Genomic DNA, 24,041 nt, shown 5'->3' with positions numbered 1-24,041 from the left:
AGTGAACCTTGACTCTTTGTCTTTCACGTAATCTACCATCAAGTTTTGTCTCCAACTTTTATGTGCTCACGTCTTTCACTCCCCACTCAACCATCCTACTCTAAATTATTATTACCTCCAACCTGGAATACAGCCATAGCCTCCTAACTGGCCTCCTTACTTCAACTTTTGCCATTCTCCAAATCATTCTCCATGGTTTCAGAATGATCACATGACTCACTGATTATAACCAATTATATCTAGGATCAAATCCAAAATTCCTGTTGTTGGTATCGAGAGCCTACATACACTGGTTGGTCTCCTATCACCTAACTTTCCCCTTGTTCACTGTGCTCCAGTTATACTGTCACCTTTTAATTTCTAGAACCCACCCACCTCATTTTCACCTCAGAACTTTTGTTTTCCCTGTTATCTTTGCCACGAATGGGCTGCCACTCTGATTTCTTCTTATCCATCAGATCTCAGCTTAAAAGTTGCTTTGTCAGTTTTCTGGGCCTTTTGTGCCCAGATTTCAAGAACCCTCTTCTTCCCTTTTCTTTTCTATTATTTGCTACCGTAGTAACCTATTCATTTCTTCCTATAATATCATCAGAATTCTTTTTACGTGTTTAGTATCTGTCCCCTCCTCCATAATTTGAGTTCCATGAAGTCAGAGACTTTGCTTATCTTAGTGAACAGTATATCTCTATTATACTTGCATACTATGTAAATACATTTCATACTATATAAATTGATGGCCCAAATTAGCTGAGTTAACAGAATAAATAGGATCAAGGATTTTATTGCATCATTAAAAACTCAATACATAACATTTCAAAGGAAATATCTGATAATTGTTTACATGATTCTTGGGTCCCTCAGGCAAACTGATGGGAGAGAGAGAGAATTTGTAAGGAGGATTTCTTCTTTATTAGTCCCTTTCCCTACCAAGAAAAGAAGTAGGGAGCAGGTATATCTCTCATCACCCTAAATCAAGTGAGAGGGTCTAGTGTTTGAGGACTACCGAGGACCACTGAGGATATTGGGAACAGAGGTTTTCATATTAGAAAAGAAGACTAGAAAAAACAATTACTTGACTTAGGATATGAAGATGATAACTGATAAGAAGAAACAGTTTTGGAAGAAGTTGTGGTGGTAGAATTGATAACTTTTGGAACTGGTTAGATGAATAAGGATTGGATTAACTATGATTAAGTTAATATTAAATACCATTGAGGGAAAAATTTGAGAAATATTTAAAGATAGCAAGAATGTTTAGCTTGAAGAGAAGCCTAAGGAGAAATATTAGCCTCTTCTCTTATGCATGAGTTACCTTGTTAGCCACTAGGTTTGTAAGAATCTGTAATTTGATGGATACCTGACTTTTTACGGATGTATCTTTGTACTTAAAATGTTGAACTCCATAGCTTTCTTCTCTTTCCTTGCTATCGTAACTATCTTTATTCTGCTTCCTTCTGCTACTTTTGAAAAGTTCATGTGGTGGTAAAAAGTCATGGTTTTAAAGCTAACGAGTTAAAAAAATAAACCAATTTTGTTAGTAACCCAGTGACATTTATTAAAGATTTAAAAACATGTTTTTGTTGCTGGTTTTCCCCCTCATTTTGCTGCTTTCCTATGTAGACAGTGAATATGGAACCAAAGAATGACAACTTAAAGCAAGGAATGTAATAATCCTAATTTCACAGGGTCTTTGTTGTCTTTCATGATATTCTCCTAGGGGTGAAGAAAAATTCTCTCCCTACCCATTAGAGAGCTTTTCAGCTTTTCAACTGTTAGAATGGCACTGGGCTGTCAAAATTAGGCACTAATACACAGCACTGAATCAAGGAGACTGATTCTTTGCTAAGGTTAAACATTAATTTAAGTGGAGTCAAGCCAATTAAGAGTGAATTATATAACTTCATTATATAGAAATTTCCAAATTAAAAAAAAAATAACTCATATTAACTCTAGAGATCTTGCTCTAGGTCTAAAGTTGCATAGTAATTCGGAAAATTAATAATACGTTTTTGAGAACTTTAGCTTTAGAATAGCATTTCAGAGAACTTTTTATAAATATAAAATTAAATAAAACATACCTTTTTATAGACTTGGAGACACAAAGAGTCAAGTTACATTTGTAAACTGAGATATTTATACAGTTGAGTCAGAGGCACACCACAATTTTGAACATATGACTCAGACTTTGTACCTTATATACAATTAGTTTTAAAATGTTAGGTCATTATGCCAAGAGTAACCACAAAGTTTACAAAACTGAGGATTTATAGAGACCCCAGGCTTGCTCAGTTACTTTTGGGATTTTACTCCCAAGTTTAAACCACTGTCTTTGACCAGGTCTATCAGATTTGGAGCACACACCTATACTCCAGCTTCCTAGTGCACTTAGAATAAACCCAAACTCCTATTACCATGACCTTCAAAGTTCTTTATGATCTAGTCCCTGTCTACTTTTTGTTTCATTTATCTATCACTATTTTTCCCATTGCTCATGTATTTCATGGACATTGGCCTTCTTTCAGATCTTGGAATATACCTGAAGCCATTCCTGTTCCAGGAAGCTTAAAATTTACCTCTTTAGACAGGCCTTCTCTACTTAAAGTAGGTCCCTCTATCCATTTACCCCCTATCTCCTTATCTCCTTGAATATCTTCTTTGCATCCTAATGTCCACCTCCCATTTATTCACACCACAGATCTATGTGTTTATGTTTGTTCCCTCACTGGAATGCATATTCTATAAGGTCAGAGATCACCTCCAGAATATTCACCATCATATCTCCAAAAGTCTAGGACAACATCTGGCACCAAGTAGCTATTTGATAAATATTTGTTTAGTGAGTGGGTCAAGGAAGAAAGTGATACTGGTTGTATACAGCATGATCCAAAGTTGGGGCTAAAGCTATGAAATGGAAAAAAACTTATGGAATGGGACTGACAGGGGAAAAGATGAAGATTTATCCATAGTGTGATGATATCTGTAGAGGAATGCAATGAAAATAAATCTTGGACTATAATCTCAAATATGTAAGAAATAACATATAAATTTATGTTTATAAAATCAACCTCGCATCAACTTTGAGAATGTTATCTCCACCCCCCACCAAGTTGGTAAAAAAACTTAACCACTGTTGTTCCAGGGTTCCCCTCTTCTGCCTCAAGATGGTTTTGGATTCAAGCACAAGGCAAGGGCTCCTGGCTTTCGAGTCAATTGTCTACTCTAGTTACTTCTGGGTGTTCACTGACTCTGTTCACACAGTTCCTTCAGGTATGGGCTTCCTGCTGCTTCCAGATTTCTTTTTAAAACAAGGGAAATCTTTATGAGGGGTACTTATGGCTCCGTCTATTTAGATACACGAGGCAGTCCTTAATCTCTGGAGTTTTGCTGCTTCTGCTGTGTGCTATAGTGTTTCCAGATAGATAGGAGGTTGGCTCCCAAATAGACTTTAATCTATGCTCCCCATCTAAGGACTCTATCTTCCCCAAATTGCTTTCCAAAGGCATTTTGATGCTTCCCTTCCTTTCAAGGCACTCAGCAGAACCCTGTGAAGTGGATTCGGACTTTATGCAAGTCAGGAAGTGTATATGGCTTTTCTCTCCCCATCTTTCCTTTCCAATTACAAAGTTTGGCTGTCTTTCTGACAATATGGAGAACAGAAAAATAAGATAAATGAACATAATTTAATATTACATAAGCTTATTCTGCTAGTAGGAATTAAACAAATTTGGGCCAAAAGAGAGCAGGGAATGTGGTTCTGTTCATGTCATTCTTCTTAACATACTATAGTGGTTTCCTATTGCTTTTGGGATGAAGATCAACTCCCTGACATAGCCCAACAGGACCCTCTCCAGCCTCTTCATGCACCACAGTCATTCTCATTTCTCTCTAATAAAACCATACTGGAATTTGTAACCTTTCTTTATAGTACTTGTCCATGATAGTCACTTCCTTTCACAAAATGAGAAAACCAAGGGATAACTATAATGAATGCCATTTTGCCTGTCAGATTAGCAAAACCCCAGAAGTTTGATAATATACTATATTGAACAAGGACCATACTTCTGTACTGCTAGTGGAATTATAAAATTAGTATAACTTCTGTGTAGGGTAAGTTGGCAATATCTATCTAAATTATGTATACACACACACACACACACACACATATATTTGACCTGGACAAATTCTGGAAATTGATGCTACAAATATATTTGCATGGTAAAAAAAAAGATGACACATTTATAACTTTATTTACTGTAGCATATATTTTGCAATAGAAAATGACTGGAAAAATTTAACTGTTTGTCAATAGAAGGCTAGACAAATACACTGTGATATACCCATTAATGGAGTACTATGCAGTTGTAAAACAAAATGAGAAAATTTCCTAAATACTGATGGGAAGACTTTCTATTTTTATTAAGTAAAAAATGCAACATGCAGAACTCTGTCTATGGTATGCTACTTTTGTATAAAAGGGGGAGAAGTAATATATATATGTTACTATATTTATTATTGTATATATTTATCTATATATATATATATCCCACACATATGTATTCAATTTGCCTGTATATGTATAGAAAACTCTGGAATGATATGCAAGAAACAAATAACAATGATTATCTATACTTTTTGGGAAAGAATGGGAGCTAAGAGAATGGGGAACAGGATAGGATGTAAGAATGTAAAATAGTGAAAATTAATGATTGATGTTTCCTTCTATTGATTACATTACACATATTATTAATGTGGTGTGGGTTTAAAATTATTGAAGTGCAAAATTCATTAAACAAAAGCTATTTTCTATCATTTACCTCTTTGTGAAATAGGGATATAATAGAGATTGTTTAAGCAAAACAGGATGATGGTTAATGATTAATTTAACAACTGCTGATGTTTTCATATTAGTCGAAATAGATCCTCTATATTCTTTTTACAAATTCTATCCCCAAATCAAACTAGGCAAGTATCAGGCATTGTTTCTTAAAATATTTAAATACAGTTCCCTTGTTGAGATTAAGCCACTCATTAGTATAACCGAGATTGTATTTTCAAATCACAGAGTACAATAGCATCTAATGAACGTAAAGTGAATAGATCACAAGTATGTACTTTGTTTCCAATTTTACACTGAACCCTATATAACAGATTTTAAGGAGGCACTAGCACTCTTTATCAACAAACTGTCCATTTCTTTTATTTAAGTCTTGAGCATTTAATTAGCAAATTTTGACTTCTAATCTGTTGATTTCTTAGTTTAAAATCTATAGAGTCAGTGTGGAACAGACGAATTTAGTAGCTCTTGAATATCCTTACATGTGAATTGACTGTTAACAATTTTCACTTTAGAAGGAATATCCAAGTTCCAGGGGTTCTGATACTGTTCTTTATTGTTTTCTATGGAGGGATGGTTCAGAACACAGTTGCATCTTACTTTCTTTCCTTCTCTTCTTCCTCCATTTGGAGAAATACATTATAGAATTTTTATCTAGCTTTTCAACAGTTGCAATTAGAGAACGGTCCATGCTCCTCTGCTCTAATAAACTTACAAATTTCAATATCTAATGATTAAAGAGTAACCTGGTACATTTAACCTATTCCATGCTCTTGATTCTGTTCCCAAAAAGCAAAGAAATCACATACACTATAATCTGATTGAAAGGACTGAAATTTCCTTTTCCTATTTGGTCTACATGCACCACCTGGTGGTAAAGGAGTGCATTTCAAGTGGTGTGTGTGTGTGTGTGTGTGTGTGTGTGTGTGTGTGTGTGTGTTGGCAGTATAAACATGGGAAAGAGAATTTCAAACTTCAATATACATTCCTAAATACTGATTTAGATTAACAATGCAATTATTTTGCAGCAAATAACTAATAAAATACTAGACCACTACTATATATATGTATATATATACCCAAACAGGAAATAAAGGGGAGAACAACTATTGTTGGAAAGTAAAAATAGCTTTCTCTTACTTACATTAACTATAGCTTTGATAATTCCATCCCTAGAGTAACATTTATTTATCGTGCTAATGTTCTTACTGAGGCAAGAGTGAAACCTTGATAACCAGTGTAAAACCATTTCCTTTATTTTTAATTTTTAAGAATTATAATTTTTGAAAGTATGCATATTCTTCCTTTTATTGGTAGTTAGTGTAAGTCCAGGTCACAGAATTTTAAAACTACAAGGCACCACAGACTAATGCACTAATTTTACAAATATAGTAGCTGAGAAATGCCAAGTGACTTGCCCAAGGTCATACTGGTAATTAGAAGCTCAGTTCAAATAAGAAACTAGATATTCTAACTTTCAGTCTAGGAATATAAAACATGAAAAATATACTCATATACAATGATAAAATACCTCTGCATGAAACAATACATCCTTGACTCAGCAACAGTGCTTTAGAGCACTAAGATGTGAGTTAATTAACACATATTAGTATTATTCTAAAATTTTGAGTACAAAGAAGTAATAGGAGAAATGCATGTTATCATAAAGCTATGGAAAAGACTTTCTAACGGGCAAAAATTCCTTTTATATATATGTTCAGAAGAATATTTTTCAACTTATATACAACTGCTATGTTGTAAAGATGGTGTAAAAAATTCCTTTTCCCTTTTTAACTGCTTCTGAATCAGAGATCTGTTTCTACAGCGTAGGTACCCACTGGTAGATTCAGGCATAAACTATGTTCATAGCTCCCTCTCATGACCATTGAATGAATACTATATAAGCCTCTTTTATTCTCGCTGTTGTATTCCACTAACAGCTCACTGGTTAAGTTTTAATTGCTTCCAATGAGGTCAGCAAAGGTATTTATCGAAAAGCCCTGAATAAAAAGGCTCCACACACACACACACAAGCATACACGCTCTCACACAGAGAGAAAAGCCTCTTGCCTGTTGATTTATGGAAACAATTATGATTCTGCTGGAGAATTTCTCAGCTGAGAAATAGTTTGTAGCTACAGTAGAGAGGCTCAAATTGCACAAGGCAGACAACAGACATGGAATTCTTGTGTATCCAGCTGTTATCAACAGAACAAGTAAGTTATTGTTATTTGTCTTTAAAAATAATGCTGAGTGGTTTTCTAGTAGTTTACCTCTTTCTCTGGTTTGAGTGTTGAGGGGAAAGTAAAGTTACCAGATTTTTGACTCTTGTAATTATCTATAGTAATTATGCTGTAGAGCTTTACATAATGTTAAAGTTGAAGTTCTCCAGACAATACTGGCATTTAACTTGAGAGATGCGAGTAGTTGAAGAGAAAATAATTGATTAACCACGAACATAAAAGCATACAGTAAACAAATCTAGGAGAAGCATTTATACTTTGTTAGTAGTAATTTTAGGACTTAATTTAAATCAGTAGTTCTAATTGCAGGATGTTTCTGACCAAACAGCAATCAAAAAAAATGGTACAATGATATTCTGATTTGTCTCTTGTAATGCAGAACTTTTCTAAATCTATGTATAGAGCAATAAAGATGTTGACGTCCTCTGTGAAAGTTGTTTAAAATGTGCCTTCACAGTAACAACTACACTGCATGTTATAATACTGTTTACCCACTAATATTTATACATACAATTTTTCATCTTCCCCCACCTTCCCTCCCTATTCCTCATGTCTCACCACAAAAAGAAGTCCAGTAGTAAACAGTGTCGCAGCAACTGAACTTAGTGCAACCTGTTTTTATAAGGAAATACCAACAGAAAGTTATTTAAGGAGGAATCCTGTACTGTTATCAGGAACTAAAAGGATAAGGATAACAATTTGGAAAAAAAACAACTACTCTTTCTTAAACCAATCTACAATTCACAGATAGGAAGAGGTCAATGACCTAGGAGCAACAATCAACTCAAGATTTAATTTTCATTATGTTATTCATGAACACCCGGAGCACTACACTATAATGCGCAAATGGATACTGACATGGATCCTGCCAACTTTGCTCTACAGATCATACTTTCACATTATCTGTCTAGTGGGCACTATATCTTTAGCTTGCAATGACATGACTCCAGAGCAAATGGCTACAAATGTGAACTGTTCCAGCCCTGAGCGACATACAAGAAGTTATGATTACATGGAAGGAGGGGATATAAGAGTGAGAAGACTCTTCTGTCGAACACAGTGGTATCTGAGGATTGATAAACGAGGCAAAGTCAAAGGGACCCAAGAGATGAAGAACAACTACAGTAAGTAATGTCTATTATTTACAGCACTGCTTATAAAGCCTTAATCTGTGAAAGAGCCATTTTTCAAGTGACATGTTTCTTAGTTTTCTTTTTCTGTTCTTCTGAAAAAAACTTATCATCTTCTAATTTCTCTAAACTGGGATCGTTGGACTATGTTTCCAATAACGTTTCCTGGGAACAGGTCAAATCTATTAATATTGTAGTTGGAGTTGATAACCCAAGTCAATTTGAAAATATAATCCCCATGTCCTAAGGTCTAAATGCTAATAAGTTAAGCAAAATGTAAATAATATTATTCACACTGAGATGGGAATCACTGGCTTCAAGCAAAACTCATTAGGAAGTAAACGCTCACTAAAACCTTATTAGTGTGAGGAACAGAAAATTTATTTAAAAAAGCAATATGATTTTCTTTGAAAGAATATTTCTGTGGTGTGAAATACGTAATCTGTGCTCAAAAATGCACTCAGGGACTTGTGCTATTATGTACAGTTATAAAATAGAAGGGAATCTGTCCATCTGTTCATGTCATAATGAGTTTGTATTAAGTTGTTTATTTGCCTAAGCAAGAAAATAGTTTCCTCCTAACATTTTCTTTAAATCTTCCATGCCATAATTTCATGTTACCTTAAGAGAAATGCAAATGTGAAGGAAGAAATAAAAGTGGGTTGGAAGAGATGTCAAGTCAATGATATTCTGTTAGTGTATCTTACCTTTTCTCCAAGAATTAGTTATTTTTGTCCTATTGAAATATCAGGGTTGGGTTTATCATTTAGCAGTTATGATGAATAAACAATTTCAATAGTATTAAACTTAATAAGGTAGAATACTGAACGTAAATAGTAAGAATTTAAAGTCCCTGAATGAAAAGAAATTGTTTGTACTACTAGCACTTGTACAATGTTATTATTATATCATCTTATAATATTATGTATATTAAAGTCAATTGAAAAAGAATGCCGGGGGAAGATGGTGTAAACATCTGCTTAAGCACTTGCATTTTGCTTAAGGCTTGCAGTGAGTACTTGAAACATTTATTGCTTGTTTAATGAATGGTTTTTAAGGATTTTTTAAAAAGTTTATTTATTTTAAAGTGAGAGCAAGAGAGAACAGGGGAGGGGCAGAGAGGGAGGGAGAGAGAGAATCCAAGCAGGCTCCTCACTACCAGCACAGATCCTCATGCAGGGCTCGAACCCAGGAACCGTGAGATCATGACCTGAGCTGAAATCAAGAGTTGGATGCTTAACCAAGTGAGCCACCCAGGTGCCCCAGTTTTTAGACTTCTTAACTAATGAGCCAATAAGTGGGAAATGGGAGAATTATGTTTCCAATATGAAAATGAGAAGATCTTCTTTCAAACTCTAACTTATAGAGAATACTAAGGCCTTTTTAGCAGATTATTGTTATAGTTTATTACTGTTATTAATAAAATTATGTTAGTCTTGGAATGTTATTCTGATTATACTACAGTTCAGCTAAAGAAATAACTATTTAGAGGAGAGTTCTATGGATAGCCACTTCTATGTGAGCCACAGAATTTGAATTATAATCAACTTATTTGAAAGTTATTGAGACTTATCATGAATAATGGGACCTGGTAGAGAGGACATGAGGACAGAGCCCAGGTGGAAGTTATGACGCAGAGGTCTATTCCCTGTCTGTGAGTAATTCTGGAACAATTTTTAATGCTTTCCATTTTTCAGGTTTTTCATCTCTAAGATATGGAATATATACAGATGATCTCCAATACAGCCTCTAGTTCTTACAGTTTATTCTATTCTAAACCATAACATAAATATATAATGGAAATGTGAACAGATGTAAGTGCTTATTATGTGATTATCATATACTTTGAGTGAGATAAGTGAATATTATCTCAATGATAAGATGAGCTGTCAGAACTAACTTGAAATTGCAGCAAATTCTGTTGCTCACATAGAAGTGTTTCAAACCTAAACACTGTGTAGAATTCTTCTACATGCCCCCTAATGCCTTTCGAATGCTTTTGTCAAAAAATGGAAAATGTGAAAAATTAGATATAAAATCCAGTGACAGTGAATAGCATACATAATTATTTGGGATGAAAAATATCTACAATTGGGATGCATTCATATATGTGTTTTATTTTGTGTTAAAGTTTCTTAAAACCATGAAACTCAGGCATTTGTAGGCATACACAAAATGCCAAAGTTATTTTATACTTGAAACACAATTTAGCATTAACCTAGAGTAACCATAAGGCCAATTTGGCACGCCATTCCTCCTCTACTCTAATTCTACAGTGAAAATGAAAAAGAGAGAGAGAGAAATTCTTTCTATACTATAAATTAGAATGTCGCAATACCAATGTTCTTAAAGACATGATATATATTATATAGTCTTCACTTCTATAAGCTTTTCCTAGGCTGTATATGTAAATATACTTTCTTGATACGGTGAATTCTTCTGGAAAGGGAAACTTTCAGTGGGATCCCTTAAGTAAACCCTAAACCTGTTGTCAGGTTGTGTTGCTATCCTCCTGAAGAAGGAGTCAGCCAGCCTTCACCATAGTTAAAAAGCAGCTAATTCACAATTGTCAACAGGAAATCCTAAGATACAAAAGAAATTACTTCATTGAAAACTATATGGAGAATAACTTATTAGAAGAGAATTCTGATAGTCATTTCCTGTTATCTAAGGGGTAGCCTTACTAATTTTAAGTGTGGATGTCCCCTACATAAAAAGCGCAAATTGACACATATGAAGTTGAAGCTACTGTATCCAGGTACAAAGGAAGTGCTCAATAAAATTTGTTTAAGAAATCAAAGAAAAACAAAAATCTTGAAATTATAAATATGACTACTATTAACATTCCTCAATCATTAACTGAATGAATGAACAAATGAACAAGAGATGTTTCCTTCCGATTTAAAATGAGAGTAAAATGTGATCGGATTGCCTACTGCAATAAAATGCAGCAGAGTTCAGAAAGTGTGGTAGATCAGAATGACACTCTCAATTTCATTTTTAGTGTTCCGATCCTGTAAATTTGTTAAGTGGTTGTTAAACACCCTTCTGTGGAGGTCTTTTTTTTTTTTTTTAATATTTTTATTTTATTTCTAGGATAGAGAGAGACAGCGTGAACAGGGGAGGGTCAGAGAGAGAGGGAGACACAGACTCTGAAACAGGCTCCAGGCTCTGAGCTGGCAGTCAGCACAGAGCCCGATGCGGGGCTCGAACTCACGAACTGCAGATCATGACCTAAGCGAAAGTCGGACGCTTAACCGACTAAGCCACCCAGGCCCCCCTGTGGAGGTCTTTTAACATGGTATAGATTTAAATGTCTTAGATGATAAAATTTTGCAAGGAAAGTTAGATGTCAGCTGTGTGAAACATAATTGTTCTCTGAGTTACTATGGGGTTCCCACTCTTTTCACATGGCTTTGCTTTGGATGAAGGGGAAGTTTACCTGATTATATTAATAGGTTTTGAAGGAATGCATACTTCACTAGCAGAAGGATAACTCCTTCATAAAAATATGATATTGCCAAGAAAATGGACTGGGGTGAGTAGAAGAGGTGGTTAAAAAAAAAAAAAAGCCTGGGTATATAATTCTGTTTCTAGAAGACTGGGCTGGGTAGGTAGATGGAAGACCTACAGGAAGAGAAGGGGAATGGAAGGGAGGTAGATATAATAGCTCATGTCTCATTTTTTAGGAAATTTTAAAAATTACTGAAGCTATCCTGGATTGTGATGATCTCACTTCAGTCTTAATTATAGTGTTGTCTTCTGAAGTATTTTAAATTTAGCTTAGAAGGACTAAACTGCAGAAAACACACACCAAGGAACCCAATAAAAATCAGACTTGTATTAGTAGACAGATAAGTAAGACACAACTATATAAATGTAGGAATTTATGAGGGGCCAGGAGATGTCGGACCGTATTTCTGACACTGAGGGGAGAGAAGTTGTCCCTGGAGAACTGGTCCTCAGATTGCATACTATTTCCACCCAAGAGTCAAGGAAAGTCCATCCTCTCTGGTGGTTCCACATTTAGCCCTGCAGTATGTTTCTAAGCAATGAAACTGGAACCTAACCTGAACTAATAATAAGGGTAATAAAAGCATAAAATGCCCTTCTAAAATGAAATAACTATTCATGTTCTCTACAGAAGGAGAGCAGTAATACCATCTTAAAGGGATTGGTAATGGATGATCAACACTTGTACTGCTGTCGTCAGTGCTATCCTCTTGGGGACAAGGCGAGAGGGTGAATTTAGATAATTTTTGGACCAGGCACTCCCATCCACAGACAGAGTCAATCAGTCCACACCTGACAGAAATAACACTGCTTTTTAAGCTGGGACTTGAGGTGCCAAGTGAGAGATGGCAGCAGTGTACCGGGCAACTGTCAGCCGCCCTGAGAGGCAGATGCGGAACAAAGAACTCAGTCCCTCCAGATGATTTTCTTGCTTTTGGTATGCAGTTCCTCTTCCCAACAATGGTCAATATCATCAATTCCTTTTACGAAGAATTCCTTAATTGTGCTAAGCTACTGATTCAAGAAAAAGTATGCCTCACTTAGAATTATGCATTGTAAGTTCCATAGCAAGCAAAGGGTTAGCCATTCTGAAAGCTAGCCAATGATTTGGCAATATTCTCTTTTGGATTGTTAGACTGTGACGGGATGTGGCCTAACAATTGGCAAAAAGCAAATAAACACAGTGTTGTGGGATTTGACTTTGGCTACAGAATCTTCAGCAACCCAGTTGTCAACAATTCTTTGGATAAGATCCTACTCAGCACAAATCTCTGCTAGTAGCTAGCAAATATATACACCGCCACTAAATATGGTGACGGTAAACTTGGTTATCCTCCAAATAGTTCTTAGCCATTTATCCAAAAGAGCAATAATTCACATTATCAAAACAAAAGAAGAGAGTCAGGGCAACCCACCTTTAAAAAATAGACAATGAGGAACATAATTATGGATTTGAGCCAAAATCTGAGAATTTCTGACAAAATGGAACCCTGTAGAACTGGTGACCTGCATTCCCTTAAGTAAGTTGTCAAGGTCGTAAATTATGCAAGATGGATAAACTGCTGGGGAGCAGATTTGGAAATATTAGCTACTCTTTGAGAATTCTAATAATAGAGATTATTTTTCATTGTATAGTTTTCTTCTTTTTGCGGGGGGGGGGTGGGGTGCAAATACAAGTGTCTGGAAAATTGCAAATAATTTATTGCCACAGGTGTATCTCTTACTTATTTTGTAAATCCTTATTTGAACTGACCATCACTTTCATTTCTATACCAGCCCAGGGCATATTAACATGTATTTTCCCCTGTGACTCAGCTGTAGTATAACTCTTTAGACTATACTGTTAGAGCATTCAGAGACCCAAGCAAACTGGAGAGAATCCGAGAAACCTGCTTTCAGATATACGGAAGAGTTCCCTTTTCCAGGTTTCCCTACTTCTCAGCCTTGGCTAAATATTGTAATCAGCTAGGGAACTTAAAAAAAATACTGATGCCAGGTTCCACGCACAAAGACTCTTATTAAATTCATTTGGAGTGCAGCCTGGGCACCAGGAATTTTAAAAGCTCCCCAGATAATTGTGACATGCTGCCAAACCTGAGAACCTCTGGACCACATAGAAGGTTCACGTTCAATTACTGGGAGACCACGGTTCAATTAAATCACAATCCTGAAAAGGTGGGGAAGACTCAGGCATCGGTGTTTGTTAAAGCATTCTAGTGATTTTACTGTGTAGATGAAGTTAAAAACCACTAGTTAATGGGAGCAAGGTTCTAATTCAGCCTGTATCCTCTCAGGTGTCCCAGGTGTAGTTTGGAGATGGTTCTATAGTTAACTTATACCCCGGATGATTTCAAAATGGGCCTATCAGGAATGACTGTCTGAATTATGCATAGAGGAAGCTCTTCTGGGTCCATCTGACCTCTCTGACAAATCTCAGTGGCTCCCACATTTGGTGAACTGGCCAAAAATGCATGTGATGACAGCTCTAGCTACTATGTAAAAAGACTTCTTTGGTGAATGAGTTCATTGCAGGGAAGAATAGGTCCTGTGTCACAGTCTCACAATGACAGGCAGGTCTGAACCTCTTCTAACACTTTCAAGTGGTGCTGCAGCAGGGGACCTGGAGTACAGACATCAATGCCACTTTCTTGGCACTTAAATAAGCCACTTATGACCATGGACCCAGATGCCCCCAAATTAGGCTCTCACCTACTATGGCCACCGCACAGAGTTCAAGGCAGTGATTTAAAGAGGCAACCTCAAGTCTACAAAACACAGGGCGGTAAGAAGCCACAACCCTAGAGGGGTCTATCCAGATTACTGAAAAGGATATGAAGTTAGAGGTTTGTTTTCTTTGTAAGTTTGGGATTAAAGCCAAGCTTTCTTTCATTTCTAAGGATCCTAGCTTTCTTTTTCTGTATCACAAATTCTGGTAGCACAGCAGCTTCTTTTAGATCACTGTTGGAATATAATGCTTTTCTATGTTTTAATTTCACATATGGCACACAGAAGAAAAGGCAGAAATTGTCCATATCTAAGTAATATGGAGAAAAAAGAACTCACTAAATGAAATGGGCTTCCATACGAATCACTTCCTTTTTTGAACCATCTCCAAACTTTCTTTTTTTAAATCCCTTTATGAGGAATGTTGACATACAAAAATCTGTACTTACTTAATGTGCACAATTTGATGAATTTGTACATCTGTGAGACTATCATCACAATCTATGCCATAAACATATCCATCACTTCCAAAAATTCCCTCCTGCCTTTTAATTAGTATTTTGTGATAAGAGCACTGGACATAGGATCCATCTTTTTAGCAAATATTTAAATATGCAATACAACAGTATAAACCATAAACACCATACTGCGTAGTATATCTCTAGGATTTATTCATTGTGCACAGCTGAAACTTAGTACCCTTTGACTAATACCTCCCTATTTCTCCCTCCCCTCATACCTCTGGCAACCACGTGTCTACTCTCCACTTCTATGAGTTTGACCATTTTAGAGTCCTCCTGTAAGAAGTATTATGTAGTATTTGTCCATCTGTGTCTGGCTTATTTCACTCAGCATAATGTACTCCAGGTTCATATCCAGTCTTTCTACACACAAAATAGGCTGGAAAATGAAAATCCTCTGCCTTTCACATGGTTCAGAGAGCCGCATTAAAGAGTCACTGAACACTTAACTGTTTCTTGACCAAGACTTATATCTACATTTGAGATTATATCTGCCCCTGACTTAGGTAGAGAAGCCATATCTAATTTGCTAACAAAGCAAATGTCATTAAAGCTATTTACCTTAGTTGCACAAAGGGGTTTGTGTAGTAAAATATAAAGACAAAGGGATTAGGATGAGATGGCAGATAAAAGAGTTATCTAATATCCATGTCCAGGTGAAATTTGCCATTAGAATATCATTCTCAGAGGGAAAAGACTGATGTATACTGGGGAGAATTAGGCTCTAGAGATTCTCTGACTGCTCCAGTCACTTCCCTGCAGAAGAACATAATCACTTCTCCTGGAGTTGGCATGAGTATTTGCTGCAACCATTAGCTAGTGTCCTTCTGAGAATAAGTAGGATGGTAACATCTTGTAAACAGGAGAAGAAATAGGCAAGAAAGGAAAGGAACAAAGGACTTTATATAAAAATAGATTTTGCATTTTAGTTTTTTGAAGATTTTATTTTTAAGTAATCTCTACACCCAACATGGGGCTTGAACTCACAACCTTAAGACCAACTTGCACTTTCCACCAGCTGAGCCCTCCAGATGCCCTAGATTCTGCATTTTAAGTCGAGGGTGGATTTGAACACAAAGAATCCTCATATAACATGGCTCTATTAGCTTTTTTGATGCACTTAAGGAATAAGGGCAATGAGATGCAATAGATGGATAAGACAATAGTGGGAGAATTTCTGAGATCAAAACAAAACTAAATAGTGTACAGAAGAGTTGAAATAATAAAAGATTATTGCAGATGATAAAACTCAAATAGGACGTTTGACTCCAATAGTCAAATTTGTGCCTACAACTGTAATAATTTTTGTTTATTTATCAGGACTATACTCAAACTCAGTTTATATTTATGATTAATGTAAGACAAGACACATGAGGTATAGTTCAATATCCTTAAACACCATACTTATCATGTTAATTATCATGTAACATTTTATATTTATCTGTCTATTTGGACTTTAGCTGTAACAATAGATAATGTTGAGAGAACACTTTGGAATCAAATTCAGAATCAACTCAGGATGCGGATTTTTCTTAAGGCAGCAATTACAAACTTTGTTTCTTAGAACACTAGTATCCCTCAAGATATTAATGGTATTTTCTGCAGCATACTTTCTATGGCTAATTGATTAGGGAAATAGTAGGTTAAATAAAGTTGAGCAAGTTTCCACAGCAGAAATTCTCTGAGCCTAATTTATACTAATATAAACTGCAAAACTCCAGGAGATTCTATATGGTTTCTCAAACTCATTTTACAACAGAATACACTGCTTCTGCCCCCCAACTCTCATCTCTGATTTGGGTAAAACATTAAAATTTCAGTAAGTTGCAATTTGAGAGCTATTGCCCAGAGATCTCTCTATGGTGTAGTGAAGAACTAAATCAAGCTTCCACTCAGCTGTTTGTTACAAATAAAAAGGCTATAAAATGGACCTGAAGCAATATTTTAAGAATGAGCTTGAACCAAGAATTTGTGCCAAAGTCAGGAGGCTGCATATGATTTTGAACAAGTAGGGTAGTATTTTGGGTACAGATGTATGCTGGGCTGAAATCCAGAGATTTTCAGTGAGATTTAAGCCTAGTTTGAAGCTCTTTTCTGAGTTCTGGGCAGTTTTATATGACCATTCTTATAATGTGAATGTCCAGTACCTATTACTTGCAACCTAGAAACTGACCAAAACCATTTCCAATCCATTAACCTAAAAATATTTTAGGATTCAAAAGTGATTGAAGAATTCTTACTTATGCATCTAAAATCAATAAACTTTGACTTTTAAAAAAAGTAGCTTGAGCAAAAGTTTGAAGTTATTTCAGGTATATCAATAAAAAACAAGTTTTATTTACTGACCAAAGACTATTTAGAAATCTTAAATTTAGCATAACCTGAAGAACTGCTAATTTAATGAACTAATTTCAATACCCTTTGAAGACATCACTTACTGGATACATTAAATAGAATTGCCTTTTCCAGACATATATAGCACATTTGCCTTTCTCACATTTCTTTCTGTTTGTATTTGGCAATGCCACTAAAAAATGTAAGTTCTGGAAAGATAAGCATCGTGTCTTACTCTTCCTTTTGTTTCCTAGTAGTAAAGGAAGGAGGGCTTAGCTCAATGTGAGAGGTAGAAGAAGGCAGAATTGACAATCATTCAATAAATTTTCTCTTAAGCTTTTACATATCTAAAGTTAATTATGGATAAGAAATAGATTATTAAATGATAATGAAAATGTACTGCAGGCAAGAATGAAAAATTTTGCTGAAATAATAGTACACCTCATTTCCCTCTTCTCTCTTATTCTCTATCATTAAAAAAAGTACTGGCCTCTAGAACCTATGTAACTTAATGTTTTTCTAGATAATTTCAAGGGATGGGTAGAAAAGTTTTAGTATAGGGGCGCCTGGGTGGCTTAGTCGGTTAAGCGTCCGACTTTTGCTTAGGTCATGATCTCGCGGTTCATGGGTTCGAGCCCCGCGTCGGGCTCTGTGCTGACTGCCAGCTCAGAGCCTGGAGCCTGTTTCTGTCTGTGACTCCCTCTCTCTCTGACCCTCCCCTGCTCACGCTGTCTCTCTCTCTCTCTCTCTCCTAGAAATAAAAAAAAAAAAAAATACTAACTATATACAAGTGTCAAATAAGTAGATCAATGAAAACTCATACAATAATGGTTGGAATATAACTTGCTAAAATCTCTTTAGAAAATGTCTTTATGTAATCTTCTAAAGTTGAACATACATACAACATACATATAACCCATAGTTACATAATNGCCTGGAGTCTGTTTCAGTCTGTGACTCCCTCTCTCTCTGACCCTCCCCTGCTCACGCTCTCTCTCTCTCTCTCTCTCTCCCCTAGAAATAAATAAAACATTTTAGAAAAAAAAAAAAAGAAAAGTTTTAGTATAGAGGCTGATGATCTAAGCAGGTCCAGGTAACACTGTTAATACTGGAAGGATGACTGGCAAGGCATGCTCAAAGCATCTAATTATTTTCATCTGACTGTCAACTAACTCCTGTATATCAAAAACTATATGCAGAAAACAGTGATTATTAGCTTATATTGGTTTAAGGAATATCTGCATTAAAAGGAGATGTAGACAGGAGATGTCTTTAAGAATTAAATGAGCTGTACTAGTAAAAGCAAGCAGTGGGCCGATAATTTTTGGATAGGGAATCTACTCACTTATTAGTAGTACATCTAAGATTGATCCTGGACTCAGTTACTAGTGTTGAAGGGAGGAGAGGACAAATGTACAGGGAGAGAGAGTTGGAGAGAAGTGGAAAGTTAGTGAATACACTCTTGCTCTGTTTTAGTGCCAGTAGCCTGATCCTCTGATAGTCTTTTAGTGCTTTCTGATATCTCAAACTGTACTTCTGATAAGAGCCTGGCCAGTCTGGTTCATATTGAGTCGTTTCTCATAGAGAGTTCACCTGTAGGCAGCGGACAGTTTCCTCCCTTGTTTGCATGAGTAATGAAGACATATAAAACTGGTATGAAAGATTGATGTCTTCACTTTTTTCATTCTTTTACTAATTCAACAATATTCATTGATACCGTCCCAATCCCAGATTTGGGCTAGAGTAGTAAACAATTTCACACAGTCCATCTTTTCAGAGAATTAACAGTTTAATTGAGGGTGGAGTGTAAATTCCAAGTCAGAGGGGGCACGTTCAGAGAAACTCAGGGGTTACTTAACGCCATTTGAGGAAATGGGGATGGAAATCTTTTCCAGGAGAAAATGACCTAAAAGATGAGTAGTATGAAGGAGAGGGGACAAATACATTACCTTCAGAGGAAATACTTTTGTAGATGCCTATTAGTAAGACAGTGCTGAGAGGCTGGGAAATGGAAAGTGACTTAATATCTTGCCAGGTATCAATGTTAAGCTCATGAAGGTAAATCTTTTTTTTTTTCCTATCAAAAATATGAGAAGAACATTCGCCCTTTATCAATTTTCAGCCTTTGACCACTCGATTTACTAAAAATGACTATTTCCTTTACAGGGTAATATTTTTTAAAGGGTAGCTGCTTTTTGCAGGCATCTCCTGTTACAACTCTTAAGCAGATGCACTCAGTAGTCAGCAACTGTGCATCGCTTCATTTCCTCTAAATCATGAAGTAGGCAATGAAGGGAGGTATTTTCCCACTTAGATAAGGCTATGGAGGTGTCTCTATTTCTGAGAAATTGTGCTCAACTCCCTGTACCAATAACGCATTACAAAATAATGTTGGATGCTTAATAGACATAAGGAGGTGCTGTCGACTTTGAAAAGATTCTGGCCAAACTTGAAATTTTCTTTTAACTGGCTTGAAGCAGATCAGATATTGAATAATAATTCATCCATAAGGAAGATGAAAATAAATCCATATTATGGTGATTAGTTGTACTTAGACCTAAAATTCATGATGTTTTAAAGTACTGTTTAATAGTTTATCAGGTATTTATGTTAATGTTACTATTAAAATTACTTTACTATGCAGAAATAAATTTTGTTATTGTCATAAATCTTCTAATTTAGCCTATATAAAATTAACATAATGTACAACTAGGAACGTTTTCATTGAGTGGCTAAACATAAGTAGACAACTAAAATAATGATAATTCTTTTAAAATAAGCATGTCAATATTGAAATTGATGCAGAACATTTCATTCCATTCTAATTCTCAAAATACCTCTTTGCTGTAAGCTTGCAGTTACACTACCAGACCATTTCACAGAAAGAAAGAAAAAGACCTTCAGAAAATTGGCCAGCTAATAAGATTGCTAGTATATAAGCTCTAGTTTTGAAATTATACATAAGCCTGTTTAGGTTTTGTTCATTTTAATTAGAAAGATTGGTGTTAAAAATTAGCTGATGATTGAAATGATCATATCAAAATCCTCTATGTGTAATGATTGGATTGTTTTCTGGAAATACCTGGGTAGTCAGTTAACTCACAGAGAGGAGATATTAAATATAGGCTTGGTGAGATCACTAAATATTAAAGAGCAAAAAGTTCATGTTCAGAATACTTCTTCAAACCTTCCAGTTTCTTTAGAGCTAACACAAGTTACTAAGAGACTTTAAAAAGGAAAAAGCAAGACATTTTTCAGTAACATTTTTTTTTCCTGCAATAAAAGAAATAAACCTACTGAGGGGGTTATCATGTGCCTGGCACTGTGCTCAACACTTTCCATATATTGCCTAATTTAAGCTTCATGGGGCACTTATAAAGTTGGCAGAGTTGTGTTAATTTTGCAGATGGGGCAACTTTAGGTCACAAAGTTGGGTAACTTGCTCTAGGTTACATGGTTAGTAACTGTTGAAATATGGACCAAGGAGGTTTAACTCCAAAGCATAGTTTCAGTTATCATTATACGTATATAGTCACTGGTGTCAGCAAAACCTCACATATGAATTCGAACCATGCAGTGGGATAATTTGCATATAAGAAGTATAAACAGCTGAAATGTTCTTCTCTATAATGTGACTTAATGAGTACTTGGCATTATTTTCCTATTATTAAATAAAAACTCTATTCTAATGTTTTTTGTACAAAACATCTCCACATGTCTTCCCCTACGTTGGCATAGAAATTTTCAGTTTATTTTGCATACAAATTACTAAAGATGCTGCAAAATTTAATTTGGTTGCATTTTAAACACATTTCTGACATTTATTAAAATATTTATACTTCTGTTCATTAGTGTCTGCATAATTATTATACAATACATATATATATATATATATACAATTAAATTACAGATAATAAATCAGACAATTTTAGGAGTATGGCCACATAGTTTCTCTCTCTAAAGACCACTAAATCCAAACAGAAAAAATAGAAAAATAAATAAAAGACACAGCAGAGAGTTTGTTCTAACAAGCACTCTGAGGGATAGGTTGAAAGAGAAATAGCTTACTGGCAAATTGGTTCTTTCTTTTGTCTATGATTATTATGTTCTCAATTTATTTCTGATCCTCTTAGGACTTTGCCCAATAAAAAGAAAAGAAAAGAAAAAAAAGGGAGGAGATTAAAATGATGACTTGTTGCAAAGACAGTATATCTGGAATTTTATATTTTTAAGATTTTGTGTGTGTGTGTGTGTGCTTCCGGGTAAATCACAGTATCTTTGAAAACTAGACATATACATTATTTGTGACCTGACTGAACTTAGGTTATTTTTTTCAATATCTTAAAAATCTTAGAATGTTTTTATTCTCAAAGTTGCAGTGGCTGTTTTCAGCAACTAGAATATTATTTATTGCAGTATTGATTGACCATATATTGTATGCAGTGTGGATACACAGATGTATAGGTAGAGGCCCACTATTTGAAAAATTTTAGGCTATTTGGGAGATCAACACCAAAAACTCAATTTTAATGGAATATGGTTAAGTATGTGATAAAAATATGTTCAAGGAGGGACCACAGTCGAGGGCAGGTTACATAACCTGGAAGAGACAGAGCAAAGAATCTTTAAGGACATGATGCTTGAATTTTGTCTTAAAGAGCTAGTGGGAGTGAACCAGGCTAGAGATGTGGGTAGGGAATGGGGGAAGAAGTCCAGCAGGGTCATCCCCTTCTGGAAAAAAGCACACAAGGAAAAGCTGAGTGGTGTATCCAGAGGTACGTACAGGAGTTAGCATTTCTGAAGTATACCCTTCAAGGTAGGAAGTAAGGAGAGATGGGAATGTAGTGAAGTCTCATTCTTGGAAAATTATTTTCCATTTTAGGGAACATGAGCTTTATGCTACAGGTAATAAGGAGATATTGAAGAAGGATGTAGAAGCAGTAACTTAAAAAAATACTTATTTTCATGATTCATAAAAATGACCTGGATGGTTAATATCTATAGATAACTGAAACGTTTTATCAGAAAATTTAGCTTCTATTCTTACCGAAAATTGTCACCACAACCACCCACAAGCAGCAAAGTTAGTACATGTTAATTAATATCCATTACTTTTCTCTATCAACTTTTTGCTATAAGAGCTTGTGAATGAACTAGATTGTCCATTAGAGAAGAGAAAGGGCATAAATAGTAGGCTTGAACAATTCATCTATGATTTATAAGTCTCAGTTTATCATACCAATAATTCTATTTTAGTATAAACATTATTACATATTACTTACCACCTAGGAGTAGATTGGATTGAATAGAAAGTGAGAGGCAGCATGGGGACATGGAAATAATACTGTATTAGGTATTATGCAACCTGGGCTTTAATTGTTTTTTTTTTTCCAGTATTTAATTAATTAATTGACCTTAGGCAAATTCCTAACTATGCCAGTTGTTGTTATTTTAAAGGGGGTTGGAGTAGATTGCTTGAATAGGTTTCAGTTATAAAATGTTACCCGAAGTACAATATTTAGCATCTATCTCACAGTGTCAGAAGGTCATTAATCTGAATGCAGCTGAGCTTAGGGTCTCTCTTGGGGGTCCAGTTAAGCTGTGAGCTGGGGCTGCAATCTCAAGGCTTGACTAGAGCTGAAGGTGCTGCTTCCAAACTGTCTCCCATGGTAGTTGGAATGTTTCAGTTCATAGCACGCTGTGGGCCAGGAACTTCCTCCTGACTATGAGGGCCTCTCTATAGGCTTCCTCAGTGTCCTGGTGACATGGTAGCTGGCCTCCCTCAGACGGAGCGATGAGAGAGAGGGAGAGACAAAAAGAGGAAGCAAGAGAGGGCACCTTCAAGATGGAAGCTACATATGACATACCATCACTTTTGCCTCATTTTCTTCATCATACAGACATAAAGTAAAATGTGGGAAGGAAACAGAAGGATGTGAATGCCAAATGGTAGTGATCATTACAGGCCAAACCAAAGGCTGGCTAACCACATGCAGTTTCTGCATCAGAAAACCTTTTAGTCAAGTTGGGAATCAAAGTATACATAAAGAGTAAGTTAAAGCAATAATAGAGCAACACATTTGTGAAGTCAGCCTGAAGAATAGATAGCTGTCCTTACAGAAGCTGCTAATTTGGCTTAAGGTCTCATCAGGAGGCATGCAGCTCTCTTTTCTTATTGTGAACATAGAGAGAGAACTATATAATGTGTGTTTCTTTCACAATGCTACAAAGTGGAGTTGTATGAGACAAAAACAACTCCATTCTGGAGTTAATAAGGCTCAAAGGAACCCTCGATATCATCTAGTCCAGGGATCTTGACATGGAATTTTGCCTGTGGCCCTTAGAAAAACTAGTAAGAAAAATATTGTATACCAAATATTGGGGAGTGAATTCAAAGCTTTGGTCAGATTCTCAAAAGTACTTGTGTTTCCAAAAAAAGTATACAAAGTATTGATCTAGTTCACTGTGCTCATCTTATTGATGAGAGACCTGAGACACAACAAATCTAGTCTTATTTGGATTCGAATCTGGTGTTTAATTCAGTATTTAAAATAATACCTCCATTGTATAAGCAATATACATTGTTACCATGGTTTGTAAAAGAAAAGCTTAGCTGATTCTCCTTTACTTAAACACTCTTACTACTAGGATCAGTTTCCCTTTTATTCCCCATCTGGTGTTAATAAGTGGGTATGTTTTTCATAAATAAGAGAGTCATGAGAGAGGGGAGAACATTGCTCCA

The 24,041-nt window shown here is 35.6% G+C and overlaps 2 protein-coding genes across 2 annotated transcripts in view; one reads left to right on the top strand and one right to left on the bottom strand.

The window, feature by feature from the left end:
- The window catches only part of FAM227B (family with sequence similarity 227 member B), a 197,025-nt gene that overhangs the window by 51,424 nt on the left and 121,560 nt on the right, over positions 1-24,041 (bottom strand). The gene's annotated exons all lie outside the window — the stretch shown is intronic.
- Positions 7,916-24,041, top strand: part of FGF7 (fibroblast growth factor 7) — a 61,157-nt gene continuing 45,031 nt past the window's right edge. Inside the window, exon 1 of the mRNA XM_039237161.1 lies at positions 7,916-8,201. Coding sequence (XP_039093092.1) covers positions 7,916-8,201 — 286 coding nt within the window. The remainder of the gene's footprint in view (positions 8,202-24,041) is intronic.

Source organism: Hyaena hyaena, unplaced genomic scaffold (genome assembly GCF_003009895.1).
Source record: "Hyaena hyaena isolate Hyena2069 unplaced genomic scaffold, ASM300989v1 scaffold_120, whole genome shotgun sequence".
NCBI lineage: Eukaryota > Metazoa > Chordata > Mammalia > Carnivora > Hyaenidae > Hyaena > Hyaena hyaena.
Note: the sequence above shows the minus strand (reverse complement) of the source record. Positions and strands in the feature narration are given on the sequence as shown.